The sequence below is a fragment of the Patagioenas fasciata genome, chromosome 1, assembly GCF_037038585.1.
Source record: "Patagioenas fasciata isolate bPatFas1 chromosome 1, bPatFas1.hap1, whole genome shotgun sequence".
Classification (NCBI taxonomy): Eukaryota; Metazoa; Chordata; class Aves; order Columbiformes; family Columbidae; genus Patagioenas; species Patagioenas fasciata.
The window spans coordinates 70,020,257-70,044,026 of NC_092520.1; the positions used below are offsets into that span (position 1 = coordinate 70,020,257).

Consider the following 23,770-nt stretch of genomic DNA (forward strand, 5'->3'; position numbering starts at 1 on the left):
AGGGTGGGTTTAGCTGACTTTGTTTCTTGCAGGGCCCCTGAGCTTCTAAAAAGTCTGTCAATGTTTGATGCGCAGCCTGAAGCACACAGGACTGGGTTGGCGGACGGGGGCCATGAGATCAGCAGTAAACTGAGGTTTTAAATTGTTTAATCAACCGCTGCCTTGTGGAGTTTCTTAGGCAGCCAGCAACCTGTCAAATGCCATTTGCAGAGGCTGTCATGGTTTTGAACTGGCCCAGCACTTCCTCACTGATGTTCCACTGCAGGAAAGGATGGGTTTTCATCTCCAATAAGCTACAGCGTCAAAGAACAACACTAGATAATTAAAAGCCCAGGAGGACTTGCGGTCATTGGTTTCCTCCCATTGCAGGTCTCACATGCAGGATCTGCCCATGCTGAACTGATCCAACAGCCCTAGGTAGCCTGCACATTCTCCACTTTATCTGTGTGGATGATCCGCCCAGTAACTAGGAGAACCAACCCAAACTAACATGGCTTTCTGTCACCCAGAGTTGTTCTGCCCCATGCCATTCTGCAGACGCTTTGTCTCTTTACAAAAGTAAAAATAACAAATCAGCTTCCTTCAGCCATGTTCAGCATAAAAACTTCAGCTGAAGTTATATGAAATTCCACAGCCTTAGGCCACTGAAAAAATAAAAATCAGCATGCAATAGCTATTTAAATCTGATATTATCTTACAAATGGTATATGATAATTAGAACCTCAACTGTTAGGAACTCAAGGAGCCTATTAACCTGTTTATATAAAAAAAACCTGGCAGGCATCTTACCAGGGAGAACCATTTAATTGACTACTGAAATACATTACATTGTCATTTACGTGAAGACTTAACACTACTAAGCAAGTGGTGTAAAACAGACATTCATAGAAAGCTGTGGAAGAGGCCAAATTAAACAGTCTGCCATTCACATGCTTTCTGAACAAGCTGGCAGCCATATGCTATTCACTAAGACAACAAGGGGAAAAGAAAACCATACCTGTGTACGTTTTCCATGGCTGCTACTTCTGCCAGAGCAGCTAAGCTAAAAAATGCAGACACCGCTGGCATATCCGATGTAATACTATGACTTTCTTCTGTCTCTGCATTTCTGGAGCATTCACTGTTACAATCTGTTTCTGCACTCGATGTTTTCTGAAGAGTACTTTGTGGCAGCTCTTTTGGCTTCTCCTCTGCAATAAAAGAAAGTTATGCTTGCAAACCTAACCCTTAAAGACACAGCAGCCTGTTGAAAAACTGACTAGTCTGGTGTTAACAGAATCTTTACCCTGAGGACTTGGATTTTGCAAGTGCAATGCAATTCATGTTGCAGCCTCTTCTGACCCAAGCTATTGGCAGAAGCACAGCACTAAGGTTTATGAAGCAGTTTACCGATTTTGCATTCAACTGAGTTTGATCTTTTAGGTCAGGCAAAAGAGCTTTTGCATATGTTTAAGACACAGAAGTCCTGAAAGATTATCTTAACTGCAGAGGACTCCTGCAAGGACTGTGGCATTGACTGTCATATTATGGAGTTAATTTTTACATCCTATCACTAGGTGCAGTGTAATTTCTTTGCTGGACTTGAAACAAGTTATGAAAGGTAACTGTTTTCTACTTCTCTATATATCAGCTGTCAGTTCACAGTATGAAATATCCAGGGAGAGAAGAGAGATTTGGACATTCAAATAAAAGAAGTTGGCTATTACGGACTCAGAGATTTCCCAGTTGATTGATACCTGTATTTTGAAGAATGACCTTTCTAAGGAGGTATGAAAACAAGCTAACTGAAATGTACTTCCCTGATGGTTGCTCATACTTCCAAACCGTCTCCAACAATTCAATTTTAATAAAATTTAAACTCCAATTTCCTTACCCAGTGTCCCTCCTGCTGGTGACACTCGACCATCTGCTGTTCGGACAAGATGTGTGATCTTAGTTTTCCTTGCTTTCCTTTTCTGGCTGCCAACTAAAGGCTCATGCATCATTGCTGGCTCTGGAGTGTTTAGGGCAGATATAGAAATTTTATTCTTCCAGGCAGACTCACTGGAAATTCTGTCTTCTGAGAATATGGCTGAAAGGAAAAATACGCAGTTTTACATGTAGAATAATACAGCTACTAGCTATGCTCATTTACCATTTTGCATCTAGCTGCATAAAGCCTTCCCTCACAGGTACTAGGAGCGTAACCTATGGCAAGATAACATCCAAATGCTGCAGATGTTTGCAGGGGAATAGTAGCATCAGCTCTTAAAAGATATCTTGGAAGGTTCATGTTTCTAATATTTGCAAAGAAAAATGTGAGATGGGCAGCAGCACTTCAGCGGGAGGAAGGTATCAAACAGTCTGTATAAAACACACTGCAACCGAAGATGCCAGCAAGTAGCTAAGAGACAAAATGGATTTAAGGAACAATAATGGTCCTCGCATAAGCTTATCTTAGCTCACAGACAGACTCACAAGCAGAATTCAGGAATTCCTGACTAACCCCCAGTCTACCTCTGCAGTCATTCTACGTCACCTCCTCTAAGCAAAGGGAAATACTGCCTTTTAAAAAACAACAAACCTTAAAGAACACCCGAAAGGCAACAAATACAAAAGCAGAGCTGGATCACAGTTAAGGACAAGAATGCCAAAAAAAAGGAGCCAAGGCATGGGATAAAATGCCATGACGGAAATACTGCCTACATAAAGTCAAAATGAGACAGGAACAGTTTGAATCTTTCTCAGCAGTAGCAGTGCAGGCATTTCGAAGTAGCCTTCTGCGCAGAACTGGAACATGATCACCAATTTTTACTGAACTAAAGTCTAATATTGTTCATGAAGGAACTGGTCAGACAGCAATCACAAAATGTATTTAAGCTTCTGAAGTCTGAGATCAGTGTGCAGTCATCAACTGTTTGTTTGATTTAATAAGCCATGCTGCTGATACCATAGGACATCAATCTGTGGCATCTTTTTTTCCTCCTGTGATACAAGTATTATGAAGCCTACTCCATCTGTGATCACTGTTAAGCTAGGGTTAGAAAGAGCCTACAGGTAGCAAAGGTAATGTCCAAACCACTTCTTACAGTTGTCTTGTCTAACCTGTTTTGAAACTGGGAGCACTCACAGCGTCTGCACCAAGTCCTTGGGGTTTTTTCTCCCAGTGCACGGTATCCTGAGTAATTTTATATTTTTTCCTAATGCCTGCACCTCAACTCCCTTGATGCCTTTTCAGCCCACTATTTTCTTTACTTCACGTCAAGTTATACCCCATTTCTTGGCAACAGTCCTTTATGTACTTCACAGCTGTTTCTGTGTCAACAGCTATCATTCTCTTCCCCACCATTTCTTTTAATCTTTCTTCTCATTTTAAAGATATAGTTAAGATCCACTTGTTCACTTTCTGGGTGGTAGGACCAACAAAGTTACACACACAAAACTTAGGCCAGAGTGCAAACAACTGCTCTTTCAGAAGGGCCAAGCACTGAACAAAATGAACCTCCTGCACTGAGACTGGCTGTGTCAGGCAGGAGCACTTGACCTCTGCACAGTAGCCTAGCAGTCTGCATGGACTTTGCCCTCTTTCACTTCAGTGTGTATTTACTGTTTATTTATTGTTTGCTTTGTAGATTTAATGAGCTGCCTATTCAAAGATACGGCTAATAGAACCTCTATCTTTTGCTAGCTGCTTTAACTGTTAACTGTGCAATGATGCGGACTGGGTGAAGAGAACACCTGTAATGCATTTTATCTTGTTAGCTCTTGCCCTTTGCTCTTTTAAGTGGGAAAGGATCTTTTAATGTTTTATGGTGTAAGAACACAATCAGATCTAGTACAGACATGTAAAAACATTTGTAAATGTTCCAAACGTTAATTCATTTGCGTTCTTAATGCACCTTCATATCTTCTCTTGCACAACATTTTTGAACTTGCACGTTCTTTATTTTGGAAAAAAGCACACAGCTTCAGCTAGCTTTCCTCAGTGCTTAGCTAGAGCTGCTAACATTTCCATAGCAGAGCTATGCTAAAAAACTTAGTTTTTTGTAAAGAGAGCAAGACAAATCACAAGAAAAGATCTGTCACATAACAGCGCAGTTACGTAGAAGCACCAATGAACGCAAATGTGACTCTGAAGTCACGCGACTGGGCTAATATTGAGATGTTCAGATAACTGCGCTGAGACCAAAATGATACATTGGAATGTATCATTAAATGGGCAGCTTTCTCTCTAGATTTCTTGAGAATTCATAAGCACTGATTTTATATTAATGCAATGGTTTGGTTGTAGTTCAACACTGTTAATTCTGATTTGGGGATTTGCTCTAATTAGGTAGTACTTCGACAGTGCAGTTTAATTCTAGTTTGAGTTTATAATGGCTTTAATCTTAGTAATACAAGTCACTTTTGTTTTTACATTTAAGAAAAATATTAAGACATGATTTCGAACAAAAAAACATCGTATTGAAAGAAACCTGATTTGGTGTGTTTTTAATTAAGATGCATTGTATATTACAAGCCATGTCAGGTCACTAGAAATTAACCTGATTGGTCAATACAGAAGACAATTCCCTTTTACATTTGTTTTCTTTCTCATACAATATCCATTAAAAAACTCAAGAAATTCAAGATGAAAAAAAAAACCTTGAAAGGTAAAATAAAAAGAGGTGATAGTCATTAAAGACATAAGAAGGAGTATATGGTCTTGGTGTGTTTGACTAAGAGATGGTAGAAGGTGCCTCAGAAACTCAGGATGCAGCAAGTACATTCCCTCTTCATGTTTTAAAGTTTTTAAATCCTTGAAATGCGACTTGAGAGTCCTCTACTTCTTTATCCTCTCCTAGCTCTAAAAGTAAGCTCTTTATCACTTCATCATAACATTGCTGCCATACAGTTTTGAAGGACGGATTAAAGGTGAACAATGAGTATTTTCTTGTATGTGCACTGAAGGGAAGAGCTGCTTTTTTCTTCTCTAGTAGTCTCAGTGAATATTGGGATAACAAATCTTCTCATTTACTTCTTTACAGATTATTTTTAAGCAGACACAGAACATAACTTGAAAGAAATCACACGAAGACTTCACTCAGAAGACCCTTTGCACTGAACTCCAGAGGAGAAAGGGGTCTATGCTTCAACAACCTCCTGCAAGAGGAACGGCACCTCATGGCTTCACCTGACAAAGGTATATCTGATGCTGATCAACATACTGATCCTCCAAACCAGGACTTGGTTTTGCTGTGCAGAAAGGACAAGGCTGAACAAGTTTAATTCCCTCTATTTTTCTTTAATCCATTTCACATCCCTTCTCTTTCCACACAGGCCTGTGTTCAAGAGCTGCCCCAAGTAGAGCTCAGCTAATTTTCAGGAGAACCCTGGCTAGAAATGCAATGAGGTTCTGCAGCTATTGTGCAGTCCTGCAAACACGTATTTACATAGTTAGCTTTCCGCATGACAGTAGCACATGCAGAACCACCAGGCTATTTTTGCAAGCAGAGCTGAACACATGATAGGAAGATGTGGGCCTTTTGGCATGCTTATACCACACTGACAAAAATGACTGAGAGAAAAAACATCCAGAGCCAGATTTGTTAAAAGCTAGCATGGACAGCTTACCCTATTCTGCAGTCATGTAGAGTACATGCAGTCTTATTTTGCCCATCTTTGTGAACAAGAAAAATGAAGTTGATCAAACTGATTCAAGACACCACACAAGAAGACAAGCTTTTCAGGCTGCACCCCAGAAAGACAGAGACAGATTTCAAATAATTTCTTCAGTGATGCCTCTCTGTTATGAGACAGAGTTGCAGGAGTTTAACCACATTTGGTGGAGAATGAGTGCTCTGTGGGTCTAAGTACACTGACATCAGGAAGGAAACGTGGGTGGTAATGCTTTAATGGTCTTCATGAAGTTAGAAAGGGGAAGACTGGCAGAGCAGAGCAAAGCTTCAAGTCACCAGTGCCCGGAGAACCACTTCACCAAGGAAGAGATGCCAAGCACACTCGGACCTATACCCAGTGGAAATTCCAGCTCTTCTGACAACGGGATGCTGCTGCAATACCGCTTCGCGGGGCCAGGTGACACACAGAGCTGTGGCACAGACTGGGGACTATGAAGCAGAGAGGCACTAGCTGATGAAGCAGCAGATGGTCAAGCCAGATGTGTGGATGGAACAGCTGCCTGGATGGGCAGCTCTGCTGTATGATCTTGTGCTGACCCAGCCCTCTTCCAGCCCAGATGGATGTCAAAGGCACAGAGCTGCTGGCTCCCTCTGGGCTGCAGCCCTGCACAACATGGCTTTCTCAGCAGAAAAACAAAACCAAACCAAACCAGAAGGTCATTCTGTTAATTTTCTGCACTTTGCTTTTTTTTTTTCCCCCTCAAACATATTTGCTAAGGCTGTACAGACCGATGCGCATGTGGGAGAGCTGATGGAGGACCAGCAGAAGGTAGTGAGCTCTACCAGCTATGGGAGACAGGGCTCCCTCACATACCAGCTACTGTTGAGGTTCATGTATAGGTTCATCTCCTCCCTTCCTGGTGTGAAGGCCAGCATTGCATCTGCTTGTTACACAACACATGCAAGAGCCTTCAGCACAGCTCACTACATGTACCTGCAAAGACTCATCAGTTGTGATTTACCCCTTGTTATTTAAAGTACTGCTTTCCACCAGAAAGCCTTGACAGTGTTGCAGAAAATAAACCTCTCAGCTGACTGGTGTTCAACCTTCCCAAAGAGGGATGTGTCCCACTGTACTTCTGTCAGCCTTCTTAAGGAAGTGACATATCTTTTAACATATTCAGTTGCATTACTGTGTGTTTTCTGCTAGGAGGAGCAAGGGTTGTGGCATGTCCAACTGGGATTTTACTGGGCTGCATCTATCCCTGCAAACAACTGCAAACTTGTAATACGGTGATTTGCGCTGGTGATGCTGTGTAAGATATAGTCACATTGAGTCAAAATTCACTCAGATACTCAAATCAGAGACAGACTCAGACAACATGACCCAATCACGTAAAAATTTACCTTTACTGCACTATTCTTCATTCAAAATACAGATGCACACAGGCACACACACTTTTCAAGACAACAAAACATGAAACCAGCATGACCTCTGCTGACAGTAACCCTTCTAGCTCTAAGAATATTTAAGCTCCTTCCTCCAGCAAAATCAACTCCATAAAAACCAAACCCACACATTATAGACTTGTGACTTACCACAAGCATAGACTAAGCACAAAAAGGAGTTGAAATTTTCATTTAGTGTTTAATTCACTGAATTCTTGTACATTCAAATCGATACGAAGATGCTGGGATTCCCAGCTTGAAAACTGTAGAATATGGGACAGTGGAGTCATATTTTAGAGCCCTGCTGCCCAGAAACTCCTGAAAGGATGAAGTTACGTAGGCAGCACATGCTGGCGAGGCTGCACGCCACCTGCCAAGGCCATACCCACGCTGCACTTTGCTGATCAACACTTCACTTTCTGTGTCACTACATGGTACACTTAAGAGTAGGCAAGACCACAGATACTTTCCTCTTTGCAACTCTGAGAAACTGCAGCTCCCTACCTATATATACATATTTTAATCTTTCCTTTGAAGATGTCTATGTGGGCTGTGTGGTAAGTTCCCCATATCTTCGGCTTCAGTCTTGGGAAGAAGTTCACAAACTGGCCCTACTCCAGCAAATGCACAGACGCATCTTTAATGTTTAGACATGATGACATTATTCACATGCTTAACTTCCAAGGACATGCCTCTGTGTTGTGCTGGAATGAGGCCAGGGTACTCAACACTTGCCAGGTTTGAATCTTTGATCATAGTGCACACACTTCCCTTTATATCAAAACAGGCTGGTTTCCTTTACTGAAATGGAGGTTTTGACATTTTGTTTAGCCACATTCTAGATCTGCTGATTTTAAGATATTTATATTTTTTACTCTATGATGTATTAAAAGCTTTCAGTTTCTTTTCCCACAGGAGAATTTAAACACCATTTTTCTTACTAATTTGTCGATGTGGTCTATTAATAATTCAGGAACAAAAATCTGAATGGCACCCAATAAAAGCTATGTTAATGTATGATGCCTTTTTCACACCGTCATGGAAGCAAGATAGTTACTTCTCACAGGCAACTCTCACCACATGTTTGTTGTACAAATACAACGAAACAGAGCAAGTAATTTCAAAATATTTGCACCACTGAATGCAGCAGAGCTGGCAGAGCCTATGTGGGAAAATAGTGCACATGCACCACAGAGGACATAAAACAAAGCATCAGGAAAGGAGAGGAAATGACATGGTCAAGCCTTAGGGAAAGATGTTAAGGATAAAGGTAGCTGGGGGAACCAGAGATGGGGACAGTAATTTTATTATCTTAGAAACAGATACGGATGGCGGGGAAAAAAAAAAAAAAGAGAAAGAATTTCATGGAGCTACCTAAGTAAGCAGAACCAGAGAGGTTCTTCTGTACCACAGGGATGATGTGTGAGAGAACTCCACTGTGGAAGGGCTGAAGAACAACCTGGATGTGACTTGGTTAGTGTGGGCAACATGAGTACAAAAGAAAAAAAAAAAAAAGGCCCAAGGAAGCAGTCCAAGCTGTAAACCCATGCATATTGTACACTTGAAAATGCCTCTCAGAGGAGTATGTGTGTATGCAGGACCACAATATTGTCACAAGACTGGAGAATTACCAGCAGGACAGCAGGCAAAGCAAGCCCAGGACGAAACTTAAAAAACTGTCCAACTTATCTTCAATCTGAGGAAAACAGAAAGTTGGTTAAGATTTCTACAGAGGGTGGGTTCGTTTAGGTTAGTATTTCTGAGATCTAGAATAGAAACAAGCTCTGATATACTGACAAGCTGTAGTCTGCAAAGTTCTAGACAGTGAGAGGAAATAGGGAGATAGATAAATGCTCTGGCAAAGGGATAAATAATATGGTCTGACACAGAAGGGAGGGAGATAAGAGCAACCCAAGGACTAAAGAGCTATGAGAGATAATGAGTTCAGGGCCAACTGCAGAATTGGCCTTGCTTTGTCAGCTCTGCTGCACTGTGTCTGGAGCAGGAAAACTGCAATTAAGGGAGATGCCAATTAAAAACAAAACAGCATCATACTGGAGTAAGGTAATATGATCAACTGGAGCCAGGAGCTTATAGAATCAAAGCAGACAGGGAAATAAGGGACCAAGGCAATCAAAGACTAGACAGTCAAGTAGCGTCTGTCTAGAAACATTTCCCCGAGACTGAATTGAGAGAGAAGGCGGCCCAAAACCTTAACTATGTAATGCACTAGTACCTGTGTCCGGAACATTAAGCTTCTGCTTTCTGTGCTTACATTTGGTGACAATTTTGTAGAAAAAGTTCTTTTTCTTAGACTGGCATGAACCTACAGACAACATTAATAATACATACTTTTAATTAGCAGTTTTAAAAAGATAACAATAGTCACAGTATGTACTATACAACCTCCTCTAATACAGGATGCCATTTCATGGGGAAGCACAAAATCCAACCTTCCGCCAGAACGGACTCCGGAGGCTTTCCACAGGCTGTACTTTAACCCATCAGCTCCCAATGCTTAAGACCATACAAAGCATTCTGGAGACTGATGACGTTAGGAAAGCTTAGTCATAAAATCAGACAAGGGTTTTGCTTGTGTGTTTAAAGATACACTCTCTTCTTGATGTGTACAGAGTTTGGCTGTAAAGAAGTAAGCCTGGATGGTGCTGTGTTTTAGACTGGTGACCTAAAGAGTGTTGGTAACACACCAATATTGCAGCTACTGCTTAACAGTGTCCACAGAACATCATGATATCACTTCCTCCCTCTGCCACCCCTGTCAGTAGACAGAGGGTGTGCACGAGGTTGAGAGGGGACATAATTGGGACAGCCGATCCACACTGACCAAGAAGTATTTCATACCATATAGTGTCAGGCTCAGCAATAAAATGTGAGGGAGAGTTTTTTCCAAAGTAGTAATTTCTCAGGAACTGGTTGGACATCAGTTTGTTGGTGCTGGCTTTTGCATCACTTGTCTGTCCCCACCCCACCTTTGTCTATGAAACTGTCTTTATCTTGACCCATGAGGTTTTTTCTTGCTTTTTACCCTTCCACTTCTCTCCCCCATCCCACTGGTGGAGAGCGAGCAAGAAACAGGGTGGGGACTTACCTATGAGCCAGGGCGAAGCCACCACAGGATGCAAGAGTTACCTTTGACTTTGATTACCAGAAATGAGCTTATACTAAGAGCAGAAGTAAAGGGCCTCAGGAGAGATAAGTGAGGTTATGCCCAGCACATGGCATAACTCCTACTTTGACAGCAGAGTTGTTACTAACAGTAGTCAGAGGACATCTTACCAGATCACAAATTATGCCACTAGCAGAGGTCATCAAGAAGCTATCCTTGTCTCACTAATGCAGTAAACAGCAATAAAACAGAAACACAGACATAGCAGACCTCTGTGAAAAGCCAAATTACAGTCACTCTCACACTTACACATACCAGTTGGTTAGTAACAGACTACCTGGTGGTTCTTTGAAAACGGCCACATCCCATCCTACCTTTAGATTAAGGCTTACGCCAATGAACTGCCAAATACACGATCTTTGCATGGCATGTTCAGGCATGAAAACCACAGCTTTTCTTTTAGTAGAGATTAACTAAACTAAACCGACATGGAGAAGGCGAAATACAGCCTGGACCGGAGAGGACATCTGCATGCAGGAATGGCTGAACAAGGGGACATTCCTGAGATCACGTGCTGGCTTTAGACAGGATAGAGTTAGTATATCCCATCTCAGGCTCTCACTAGCAGGTGCCCCTGGGGCACGGTTCAGACACACCCACCCATGCAGGAGTTTACAGAAGGCCTGGCTGGGCTACACCTGTTTTCAGGGACAGGAGGCAAGTACTCCCAGACTTGGAACAAATGCCACGTGTCAACAGTTAAATCCAGGGAAAATCCATGACTGAAAAAAATAACTAACCTAGAAGGCTTGCTGTTAGGCAGTGGATCCGGCATGTAACTTCCTACAGAAAGCTGAAAAAAGCTTTTAATGTCAGTTTACTTGCCATCGTTATCCAGCCATCTGCAAGTAAAAACTAAGTCCTTTTCTCCTGCTCATTGTTCCCTATTGGAAATATTTTACATGGTTCTTCCTTCCCTCAGCAGTTGTCACAGGATTTAACCACCTGCTAATCCCTGGCTTGTCCATTGTGCTCCCTGAGGGTGGCAGGGATTTCCTCCAGGAAAAAATCCCTATGGCCAAGGGCAGCTGCTTGGGGAAGCAGCAGGTAAGAAAATGAACCAGCCATACATAATGAATCATAACTGTATTTCTTCCATATTTCTGGGCATATGCCCCCTCTGCTCTCACAAAGTTCCCTGTGCTGAAGGGCCTCATCAAACAGAGAACACTTCAACATGCTCTTAAGAAAAACAGGACAAACAGATTTGCTGATTTCTGCATCTCTCAGGAAGAAGATGCTGTATTTTTAGGTTGTGATCTTTGGAACTTTATGGCATGCAGTCTCCAGGCATCTGAATACTTCGAACTGAGCCAAAAAAAACCCCGAGCTAAGACCGAGAGGAATGCCACAAAGAAGCATCCATTTTATGCTGATGCTTCATTTCTAGTCCTAGAGGCCACAGACAAAAAAAAATTGTAGACAATCCTTTTCCCAAATAAAAGCCTACTACACATTCCTCTCCTTGCCTTCCCAAAATGAAAGCTTTAGTGAAGTGCTCAGTGTATAAGTGAGCATTTCTTCACAGCACAAGGCAGAAATAATGACTATGCCTGTTGCTCATTTCTGCACACAAGCGGATTAATGACTCACTGCAGACTGCTGACTTCTGTGCGGTGGGATGTTTTGGCACATATGCCATTGGAAAGCAGAAAAAAAGGAAATCACTCATAGCTCCAGCAAATGTTGGAGCAGGCCATCTGCACTGATTCACCATAGCTGTATTTTTCAGCCATTTTGTGACATTATTACTGTATATGCACATTCCCCATTCAAAATGCCTGAGGTACAATTTGCAAAAGTGTTATGGCTTGCTCAATCCTGCTCCCACATTAATTTCAGTGTGAGCAGAATTTGGACAATTTAGAAAACTCTGGGGAAAAACTGCCTCTCATTTAAGAAAGTTCAAATTTTGCCTTACACATGTGGATTTGAAACAGCTTTCATGTTACAAGGTTCTTCAGGTGTTTTTATGTGAAAAGAACCGGCCAAAGTGAGGACTGACCTGACAGGCACAATTGAAGGAGTCAGTGGGCACTGACCCACTCATCCTCTGCATAAGAGTAGGAAAACATCCTGACAATCCTGGTTATTTGGGTTAGGTAGCAGATCAGGCCTCTGGTAGGTATAGGTTAATTTCATTTGACAGAAAAATCAATCTGGCACCATTTACTCCAGAATAAAACATATTAAGGCATACAGACCCAGCTACAGGGGCAGGGAGGGCGGAACAAAACCCCAAAAGCAAGAAACATTTCTCCATTTTCATTCACCTAACATCCTGGTGAAGTTTTAGTGTGCAGCATTCCAACCTATTTTCCAAATTTTAGATTTATTTTAGTAGGCACTGATCTGTACACTGCAAAAATTGAGTATGTATCTGAGAGCTGAAAATGCCTGGGACATTTATGATCCTGCACACGCTCATTCAAAAAAGCAATGAATGATTTTAAAACGTGCTTAGTAAACCTACCCCTAGTGATTGTTATCTGTTGTTTGGAAACATCCAGAGGCCCCAGCCACAACAAATCACTATTTGTGCTGGACATCTAATTATCTTACAGAGACAACCCCAAGGAAAAGCAAAGCAACAGAAACTCCACAGCACACGGTAATGCAGAGCACAGCTAAATTAAGGTTTCCTACATCCCAGCACAGTCACATCTGTAAGACCTTTCACAGTTCATGCTCATCACACTGAAATGATGTCGCTTTTGTTTAATTCTGATGGTGTAAAAAACCCCTTGTTAATTCAAAAAGCCCAGAACCATTCCAAACCAAGCTCTATCATTTTGTACAATATATGATTTTCATTTCCTGCAATACTTGCAGGACCTTACTACGCAGACCTGTGTGCTTAACACCTTTGGAAGTCAGTGTTCTCTAACTATCTTTGGGCTCGTCACAGTTCACAGGTAAGCCAACAGCATGATGAAGCTGAATGGGCTGTCAGTACACCAAAATTAAACTGAGGATTCAGCTTAATGAATGTCTGGCTCAGCTGGAACAGTTTCCCCACAAAGCTAGTAAGCTTGCTTGGACGCAATTTGGTTCAGATTGTTTAAATCCACAACTTGCATCCTAACAAAATAATAATAATAAAAAAAATAATATTGACCCATTGCCATGGAATATTTACTGTTTGGTGATCTTTCTTTTCCAAAAGAAAAATGGTTTGTCGGAAAGTTTTTCAGCTACCTCTTTAGAGCTGAACTTCACTCTCCAGGGAGCTGGAATGACTGACACAAGCTGACAGCTTGCCTAGCTAACTTGAGTGAATTCAGCATTCATTGAAATTAGGAGCAGCTATCACTAGCGCTGTCTGGATTTAGTTCAGGGCTGCGGTTAGATGTTCACTACAGAAACAGCAGCATCAACTATCAGATATTCCTGCCCTGGGGCTGCTTGTTGCAACCCCACAGCTCAGTTGGTGGAAAAGTTCATGTGACTGTTCACCATCTGCTTCAGTGCAAAGTCAGCTGGCTGAGTTTAAAGAGCCCTTACTGCCTGCTAGAGGCAAGCGCACCATGGGCGCCTCTGCAGGGCTGTGCCAAAACTACTTGTATCAGGCTTGTAACCTGCCGCCTGCAGCTACGTGTCTCACCTTCCCTCGAGTCATGGCCAAATATATTCCAAAGCTTTTAAAGAGATGCAAACAAGTATAAAAAAAAAAAATTAAGCTCTCGCGTATGATTCTATGAACCTAGCCAAAAGCAGAATGCAGTTCTGGGATACCTGACCTGAGGTAGCATTCTAGCGTGCCATTCCCACACAACGTAGAACCTGCAAAATTTTTAGACATACAGATACTTGTACACATAAATACTGCAGGGAGAAATCCAAGGAGCTGCTATTACAACTTCAATTGCCAAATCACAGTAGATGGGGAGATCTTGTTCCCAACATATGTTGTTTAATTAACTGCTGCATTATCATCCTGTAAAGCAATTCATTCATGCTCATTGAAGAAGTTCTGCCAAATACATACCATAAAAAAATGAAAAGTCTCTGAAGTCAGAACTCACTCGGTATTAGCATGAGTCTAATTTTGCAAAAGTGACTGTTCCACATCTAATTATATAAAGACAAAAATCAATACCAAAATTGGCATGCACTAGGAAAGAACAGCTGCTCAATCCTGCAGACTGTAATGTGATTATTTGTGCAGCATTCAAAATGCATAGATCTAATCCAGGGTCACCTGGCTAAAATAGGTTTTCAGATCTAATACAGCTATCAGTCAGTGGAACTACCATAGCAGCAGAAAAGGAAAACAGCTTCACATTGTGAACTGTGCATAATGAGGATTCTTTTGAGCCTCCTTTTGTCTTGTAAAATTACTGTCACATCATTCCTTCATTTTGTGATGCTTCTGTACTGTATGTATGCATCAGTGTTCCTGTCACAGTCTAACACTAGTTTTCCCTACCATATTCTCACTTCTCTACGATATCTGTGTCACGGGTTGTCTGTATATAAAGCAGCCAAATGTGTTGAGAGTTTCTCCCTCCAAGAGCCTCAGCAAAGGAGCTGGGTACAGAATTGGTTTTCCTGTTCCCTGACCCTTTTTTATCATGTCGGGATATTTCTGCTCCAAACTTACAACAGAGAATGAAAATCTTGATGAAACAATACCCAGATTTTTAATTCAGACATCTCTGGTATCTTATGTTTTAATTTATAGAGTCTAAGGTTACAGTGAAATGCAAACTGGCCCAAAATTACCTTTTGAAAGATGTCAAAACGTAACCTTTCGATGATCTGCCATTTTTTCCTCATTTCTACTGGGAAAACTTCTCTAATTCACTTACCTCACAAATATTCATGTTTTTGATAAATATGATTGCTATGAGGAACACATTTTGTGTACAAACACTAACCAATTCTACTCGGCATGAATATCAGGAGTCAAGAGCACAGCCTAAAAACTAACCCAGGTGAGAACCAACTAATTGCAGTGCTAGAAAAATGTTTTCTTTGATTTCACACTTTTCACATATAACTGTAAAGAACACAAATTCCTGAACTTGTTGTAGCATTGCTGTTGCTTAAGAATGTATTGCACATGGTAATTTACCTTTGTTGTATTTTGGTTGTTCAGATGACCCGCTTCCAACCTTTCTCTTCTTCCGTGGCACAGCTGAATTTTTCCTGTCAAAGGTAATAGGACTGTATTGAGGAAGGCTGTTGAATTTCTTTTCAAATTCTTCTTCCAATTTTGCTAAGCTAAAGGGGAAACAAAACCAATCAAATTAAATGTAACTCTGTTTCTGTAGAAAAAAATATATTGTTTAGGAGCATGCGTGCATATATACATACCCGTTTACATGGCGGGGGGGGGAGGGGGCTGGGGGTGGAGCGCACACACACACTGTACACATCAAACTAGTATATGTTAATCCAACTCTGGGATCAGAATGTACACTCCAGCTTCTGCATTTGTAACTCAGTGCAAACTGACTACACTAGTTGCATATGTTAAAACTAGAAAAAAATAAATCAATGTCACATTGGTGACATTTAGCTCTGTTTGCTGCACAGATTTGTACAGGAGATTTGTCTGTTCTGTGAGGGGAATGGAAAAAGACAATAAACCAATAAAGTAACTTCGCATAAAGGTCCTTACATCAGAATGAAAACAACAATTCAAACCAGAAGAAAAATGTCAAACTATTCAGTCTTCTGGGGATATTCTAAAACGTGATGCTTTGCGGTGGGAGTGGGCTTCGTATTTGGTCTGGGGGATTATATCTTCTCCACTCATATGCTATTTGTTGCAAGATGAAAAATGCAACTAGCTCATGCCTTCATGAAACCGAACATCCCTCATACTTCAGCCCAACCTGAATGACTAACCACACTACCTACAACTCAAGAAATCCAAAGACATGGTATTGTTGTTCCTAATAACCAGCTGAAAACAAACCACTTGAACAGGCTGGTACAGCATGGCATTTGTTGCTGTAATGGCTACGTTGGATTGCTAAGCACTCTGTTCCATCAAATTTCTGCAGCCGGAAAGGAGCAAAGAAAGGAATTGTATTTTAATAAAAGGCAGTGTACAGGCACCTTCAATGACATCGGAACAATGACATTTTCTACTCTTTTTAAATTCTGTTTGCTATGGAAAACTGGAACTTGACGAAAGTTGGCATCAATGTTGGCAGGATGGTCCTTACCCACTGCACGCTTGGAAGCATCACAAGAACCATGGCATTTTGCTCTCTGAAGCAGCACTTCAAACAAATTGCATTCTGAAAGCTTTGGTACACAGAGTGATACTTCATTTTATGTTTGTAATCATTACTTCTTTCAGTAAGCAATCTTCTATCTTAAAATATAGCCTTGGTTCTTGGCAGACCGCGTGCATGGTGGGGCTTCTTTGTTTGGTTGGGTTTTTTTTGTGTGTGTGCATGTTTTGTTTTTAAATCACAAAGACATCTGACATGAGTGGTGCTCTGTACTGCTACCTCTCTCTTCCACATGGATGTTCCCTGACAAGCACAAAGCAAGCTGATTTTCTGCTTGGACAGCTGTCATGTATTTCCATTCCTCTGCCCCAGCTCCTCTTGTTGCAACCTGCCTCGTCTCCTGCCCCAAGGGCACACAAAGGGCTGACGCTCTAATTAGGAAGGCCCAACCCTGAAAGAAGCTGAGCTGCCATCTTGGCCGCTAATTTATAGTTTGTGTGACATGGAGGCAGCGGAGACTGTTCCTATCGCTATGTCACCAATTAATTATTCAAAAACAAAATAAAAATCACAGCATTATGAATTTTCAGAGCATCTCATAAGCCTGGTTAGACAGGTCTTCATGCCGTTGGGCCTTAGCTCTGCCAGGAGCAGGCTGCATGCGGACAAAGTCCACCTGACAGGGACTGCAGGGGACATGTGGGTGACTGGTGATGGAGGAGGTCAGAGGACATGGGGAGAAAGGTGTAATTCCAAAGGGGCAAGGACCCTCCCTGCTACACACACAGAACGAGGCTGAAAGGTGATGCTGAAGGGAGCAGACAAGTGTTAAGAGAGGAGTAGGCACAGGTAAAACCAGGTCTTCAAGTAGCCAGAAGATCAGGTAGTGCAGTGGACAGGGTAACGGAGACTTTCTCCAGGATTTACACTCCACATTAACGATTCTGCCTTTACAGAGCTCACTAAATAGTATTAGTTAATGGCACAACTGAATTGAGAAGCAAGATTGGCAAATACGTATTTTCCCCATTCAGCCAGACAATGATAGTAGAACAGTATTTGTCAAATTAATTATTTACACAGTTCTCCTAGCTACTTGGAATAAATAATTTGTAAGTATTTTTTTTGTTTTTTTTGGCACCATTAGGTGCAAAAAAGTTTTCCATCTTTCAATTTAAATTTTAAAAAATACTTACAGAACTTATATACAATGCACTAAAAATACAAAAGTGTTCCACTTTTTTTAACCATTCCAAGCAAACAATACTTGGAGATTTTAATCAATTTAATATCGTTGCTGTAAACTGAGCTGCAGCTAAATTTCACATAGACTACGTTATATAAAAAGGCCACCACACAAAAAACCACTTTACAATTTAAAATACGAAATGTGGAAAATCTACTCCTTTTTATTCATTTTCAGCCTCTGAATTCAGTTAATTGGAAGTCTTCAGGAATTTGCAAATGAGTATGAATGGCTGAGTAGACTTAACAATTATGCCTGCAGTTAAATAAATCTGTAAAGCTCTGATAAAAATTGTTACTCATATACTAGAAAAGTAATTCTGTGTGGCCTTGCTAAATTTTCATGAGTTTGTAATCATTATTCTTCTATTTAATTTCCTCATACTATACATGAACAGTTTAAGCATCTTGTCTCTACAACAGAAAAATGATATCTTTATTGTAATTATTCGCCAATCTTAGAACATTCTTTACTCTTCCTCTGTAAGCAATCTCTCCAAGCAGGTAAAGAGATCTATTCTTTCTAGTCTAATTACGTTTATGATGATTGAACACTTACACAGAACTCTAAATACTTCTTGCAAAATGCTCTAAAAATGTAAGTAACCCTCTTCACCACCTCTCAAGTCAGTAAATATTGCATGTTTTTTTCAGAAGTGAGTAAATAATGTATTTGTTTACAGTAGTGTAAAGCAGGAAATATCTCAAAGGAATTGCATTGGTATATAAACAACAGGTATCTTCTAGAGCATGACTAAGCCCAGTGGGGTTTGCAATTTTCAGGAATCCTGTGTAATTTTGATTATTTGGGTGTTGAATGTAGTTAATTTAGGTGCAATGAGGAGGACTCACTCTTAAGTTACCAGGCTGATCTAGCTAAAACTTTGAACAGTGTTAAGCTGCAACTTACCCAAAACCAAACTCTTCCTTTGGCTTAGTCCTTTTCAGTTTTTTGTTCCCACTTGTCCCACTTTGGGAAAAAGCCCAGTTTTCTTCATTCCAGCATCCTTCATGATCTGAGGAGTTGCCTTTTCCTGAGCTTCTTTTTCCTGGGATGAAGGCAGAAAATTGTTTCTCATATTTAGAAAAATGTGCCTAAACAAACTGGGCTCAGAAGGAACTTGTGTACTTGTTCAGTACTGCAACCTGTGATGCTTCACCTTCTTGAGGTCATTACAAAACATTTTTTAATTTATTGTAACCTGGATAATGATGATATCAGCAAATACTTCCTTTCCCCCAGCCCCAACTTCTTTCATACTATCTATGAAATCAGGATCTTTCGAGGTATAAAGGAAGAGAAAGAGATGAGTAGATTTAAAGAAATAACTTCCCTAAATTACAAACTTCTTTTTCTTTTCTGCCTGATCTAATTACACACGTAAATCTACTAACTGGAAAAATATATTTCAAGACATGTCACTGAAAGCTTCCAGAAATGATGTCATATTTACCCTTCCACGGGGTAAAAGGTTCTCGCTCACCACCTACAGCAAACCTAACAGCCAAAGCAAAAGCACAACACATTTGCCTCTCGTAGGGACTGAGAACTATGCTCACAACCACTAGAGTTGCTTATAACAGAAACAAGTTAATTGTTCAGGGTAACACAAGTCCTGCATGTATCTATCAGCAGGCTGACAAATTAACCAACAAGGCCTTTGGTCAAAAAGCTAAATCTCGGATCATGAGAGACAAAGAGGGAGAGGTTAAGCGTTTGTGAGGTAAGTAGGAACACAGATGGCAGGACTCCAAAAGATCTGCCCTGGACATGAAGCCCATCCTTTCCAACCGCTCCCAGCATCTTGGGTGACCAGATACAGCTTTCCCATCACAAGCTCCTGCTTAAACACAGACTTTTGCTTTTCCTCCCACTCCAGGAAGGCTTCTGTGGTTCATGTTGTAAATGAAACACTCAGAGCCACCCACCTCTGTCCACGTTAGCGCGCAGAGACGTGAGCATGCCCTCTGACACCAGAGTTTTATAAAGAGCACCTTTGCAAGATCTCTCCGATTTCCTGGAGCCACAGGTTTCTATCTTTTTAACACAGTCACTGTCCTCAGTTTTGACCTGTTCTGGTAAGCTTTGGGGTACCACCTCCTCTGTTGGGGTCAGTGGTTCCACTTTAATGTTATCAGAAGCCTCACACGGTACTTCCTTGCTGGCTGCAATACTAAGGAAATCAGGAGGCTTTGATTCTTTGGTGGTCTCTGCGGGTTTCTCCTTCGATGTTTTCTTCTCTTTCGATTTCACTTTTTTCTTTGGTGATTTTGTATCCAACACGCTTCCCTTCACATTTGAGACAGGGCGGGTTTTTTTGCGAGGAGTTTCCAAGAGTCTCTCGGCACCCCAGTCCCCTTTTGCAACAGCTTCAATTGTATACATTACGCTTTCAATGTCCGACTCCGAGGACTGCCTCTTTTTACAAGGCTTCTTGGGGGTGGATTTTTCATTTGTGTGCCGGTCCAACTTATTTTTTTTCTTTTTCTTCTTTATCTTTTCTGGCTTTAGCCCGAGGATATTCATGTCACCCATTGAAAGCTCTGGAGAACAGCACATGTGATCCTTTGTGCTATCATTTCTCTCAAAAGGACTGTTCCCCATTGCAAGACTAGTAAAATCTCTGCATTTTGTAGGTTCTGATTCCTCAGCTTTTGTCTCATCCCAGTTTTGCATTTTCTCTGATTGTTCTACTTGTCCTTTACAGGAGTCTTTTATTATTCTTTTCTCCAGTTCTTCTACTTCCATTTCCTCTGGAGCTTCTTCTCCCACATCTTGTGGTGCTTCCACTTTTGTTTTCCCAGGTTCTTTCACTTTCACTCCTTCTGAAGCAAGGCACATCTAAAACGAGTTTAAAAATAGTCCCATGAAACAAACACCAACTGATAACATTACTTACCTACGTTAACAGGAGCATTACACAGGGAAGCCCTCTAGCATCTTAGCTCAGGTAACCAAATTATGCTGAAGGTCAACACTGAGAAGCATGATGAAGCCCTACCAAAACTAATGTGACATGACAATGGCTATGTGCTAGAGGAAGGCTGGTGGGTTCTACTGCTCTAATAGAAAAAAGCTCCAAGTGATCTCAGTAGTGTTTCCATGATCCTTTAAGAGCCTTTTATATAACCTGGGAACCCACTGCTAGGTTGATTTTTCAGAACACCCTAAATGCAATGGAACAATACAGCGTCTCTATTGCCACACACAAGTTACTTAAAGTCTCACAACTGCACCCCCTTCAACTCCCAATTGTCCCCTATATACAATTCTTTCCTCTGTCTTCCAAAAGGCTCTGAATGAGAAAGGGGAAAAGATGTTAATTGAAATTCAGCAATTAAGATTTTCTTTTACCTGAATGTGCAAAATGATTTGGAAGGTAGTAAAAAGCCTTCCAAATCTTTCTTCTCGTGTCACAGACTTATTTTGCAAAGAACTGAAAAGCAGCAGTGGTTGCCATGGTTATCTCCTCCTGGAGATAACATTAATGGAAACCAAACCCCTCACACACTGTCTGAGGAACAGCAATATTCAAAAGAAGTGCTGTAAATGGGCCCTAAAATTGCCATATTCCTGCAGCACTGACTTGGGAGATTCTCTTGGTTTTGGATCACCTGTAAGCTCTGCTGACACTGCTACAGAGGGTAGTCTTTCAAAGCATCAAGCAGCTGCCCTAGGGAAGACATGCTTGCTTCTTCTTACTCTCCCTCTCAAAGCCCCCAAGCTGAATTCCCAATGCTATTAATGCCTTTTTTTTTTAGATTTCTCAAATCAGCAAGGTATTTTTTCCTTGCAGACTAAAAATAACACACCAAAATATATATGAGCATAATACCAACAAAAGAATACTTTGCAGTAAGTTTCCAATATTCACGCTGCATGGGGTAGATCAAGAGCTCGGTTGAGCACTGGAAACATCATCACTCTGGCAGCGCAGTGGCTATTAGGAAGCAGCTTAAATTGTGCAGAGGAGAACCTCACACCTATGCTGAGATGGATTTTCAGTACCAAGGTACTTCTGTGACTCTTTTTCCTGTACTGCAATGTAAACACAGCCTATCATTTTCAAAAGCTAAAGACCAGTTTTTAAAATGCAACTCATTGGACAGCAGTATTTCATCACTTCAACACACACACACACACTCCTTGCTAATGGATTTGTTCTTTATGCTGTTGCTTCTTCTACAGTAGCCAATAGCACAGAGGGCTATGGATATGGCTACAAAAAAAAGTGACTTCTGTTTTGTGAGCTCTAAATGAACTTGCAATTCACAGCTTTAAGACTGGAAAAGTGCCTTTAAAAAAAAAAAAAAAAAAAAAGCAGCTTAGAAACAAATGAAACACAACATTTCAGTAAGAGTCCATTCATTTTAACGGTTCCCAGAAGGAGGATCTACTGAGAGTATCATAGCAGAGTTTCTATAGAAGTTATTGACCTGTTTATTCCTCACTTCAAAAAACACTACGGATGAAAAGCAAAAATAAATGAAAGCAACTAATAACTTTAAAAAGAAATTTGTAATGGCAATGCCCTAACCTGAGTAACAGACTAATCCAGCCCTCTATATCAACCCCTTGCATCTCCAGCCAAACCAGTCAAATCCCCAAACGCTAGAACAAGGAACCGAAACTATTTCAATGCTGATTGGAAAGTCCCTTTGCCATCAGGGACTGGTACTTCTTCTCAACTGCAGCACAGACTCTTAGAAACCTCCAAGCTGATGGCTAGTCTGGGCAAATCTTGATTTGTGGCACCCAAGCCATAATTTATGCTTCTATAAGCAACAGTGTAATTATAACTGTAGCACTGTTCTGCCTTCCAGACTTCAGCAATCAACATCATTAACTTCTCCGCCCCACTGCACCTGTGGTAATTAGTCACCAGTGTTTTAATATTACCTCTGCCAGCTGAAATAATGCTGATGTTCCACACTGTTTTGTTAAATCAGAAGAACCTGAATGTGATGTACTTGAAGAAATCTAAAGAAAAAACAGAGAAAAAAGAAAAATATTCTTATACCAGCACAATTCTTTTATGTTTATCACACAACTTTTGAACAGATTGTTTCTTCCCTCTCCCAAAATTCATTCATAAGATTATATTTTAAAAAAGAAGTGCAGACCTGTGCATGCTGTTGTAAGTAACACCATGTTCCACGATTGCTCCAGTGGATAATACCACTGGACAATAAAAGATATTTGCAGACTTGGGGATCTTCTTGTCAGGATTCCTTTTGAAGAGTAGGATGAACTGAAGCCCATGCTTTCTCACACATGAACAGACTCCAGCCGCTTAGCACCAGCCTACACCAGCATGCAACCCAGTGCTGACGGTGTTTTTGAAGGCTTAAGTTAGACATTTGATAGCAGCATAACTTCATTATACCAGCTTAAGAAGGTTACTCCTGTCAGGCTATGGCACCACCTGTTGGTGTCCTACAGGATTCATATAAAAGAGATGCTATGAAACCAAAGCAAAGTAGGAGCCTTTGATAACCTTTATTGCTCCTCAGAGTAGGGGAGGCTGTCTGGCAAGCAGGTAGATGATTATTCTCCAGAACATTTTTCCTGTATGAGGCTGGGATCCTCTTCAATACTTTAGAGTGTTTTGTATCAGTTTTGAGCTTGCTGCAAAGAAACTATCTTTTTCTAAACAAATTAATATCAGTCTCAGGGTTGCCCATTAGTATGAAGAAGAAAACGTTTTATTTTTAAGCTATTTTTAAGGACGTATCCTATAATGTCTGATCAGGCTTGTATGTTTCTTATACTTGCTTCCTTAGAAAGAGGTGGAGGTCTATAGACTGGGCACCTAAAGTGTTCACAAACTTTTAGCTCCTCCTATCCCCTCAAACTCAGTTTTCATTGCTCTCAACCAACATGGGCCCAAAAACTCGATTTTACAGAAATCAACCCATCATTGCCATAAAGGAAATAAACAAAAAAGGGGTTCACAGTGCTATCTCTACGTGTCCTGGAAGCTGCAACTCCTCACAGCATCTCCCAAGCTCTGACCATTACAGTTCAAGTCTCTAAATGCCACTTGTGGCCAAGCCTTGTTAGAGCTGTTAGCTCTCCACAGCAGAAGTGGCCTCCTCGC

General features: G+C 41.0%; 1 protein-coding gene across 20 annotated transcripts in view; it reads right to left on the reverse strand.

Annotated features, from left to right (window-relative positions):
- BBX (BBX high mobility group box domain containing) overlaps positions 1–23,770 on the reverse strand; it is a 153,659-nt gene that overhangs the window by 21,459 nt on the left and 108,430 nt on the right. For 17 of the 20 annotated variants that reach the window (XM_065829414.2, XM_071808514.1, XM_071808489.1 and 14 more), the window contains 7 exons: positions 22,570–22,650; positions 19,599–20,511; positions 18,580–18,718; positions 15,311–15,459; positions 9,283–9,372; positions 1,874–2,071; positions 998–1,190 (listed from right to left, as the gene is read on the reverse strand). In XM_065829414.2, the coding sequence (XP_065685486.2) occupies positions 998–1,190; positions 1,874–2,071; positions 9,283–9,372; positions 15,311–15,459; positions 18,580–18,718; positions 19,599–20,511; positions 22,570–22,650 (1,763 nt within the window). The remainder of the gene's footprint in view (positions 1–997; positions 1,191–1,873; positions 2,072–9,282; positions 9,373–15,310; positions 15,460–18,579; positions 18,719–19,598; positions 20,512–22,569; positions 22,651–23,770) is intronic. The other 3 variants (XM_065829411.2, XM_065829420.2, XM_071808455.1) reach the window with 3 other exon arrangements.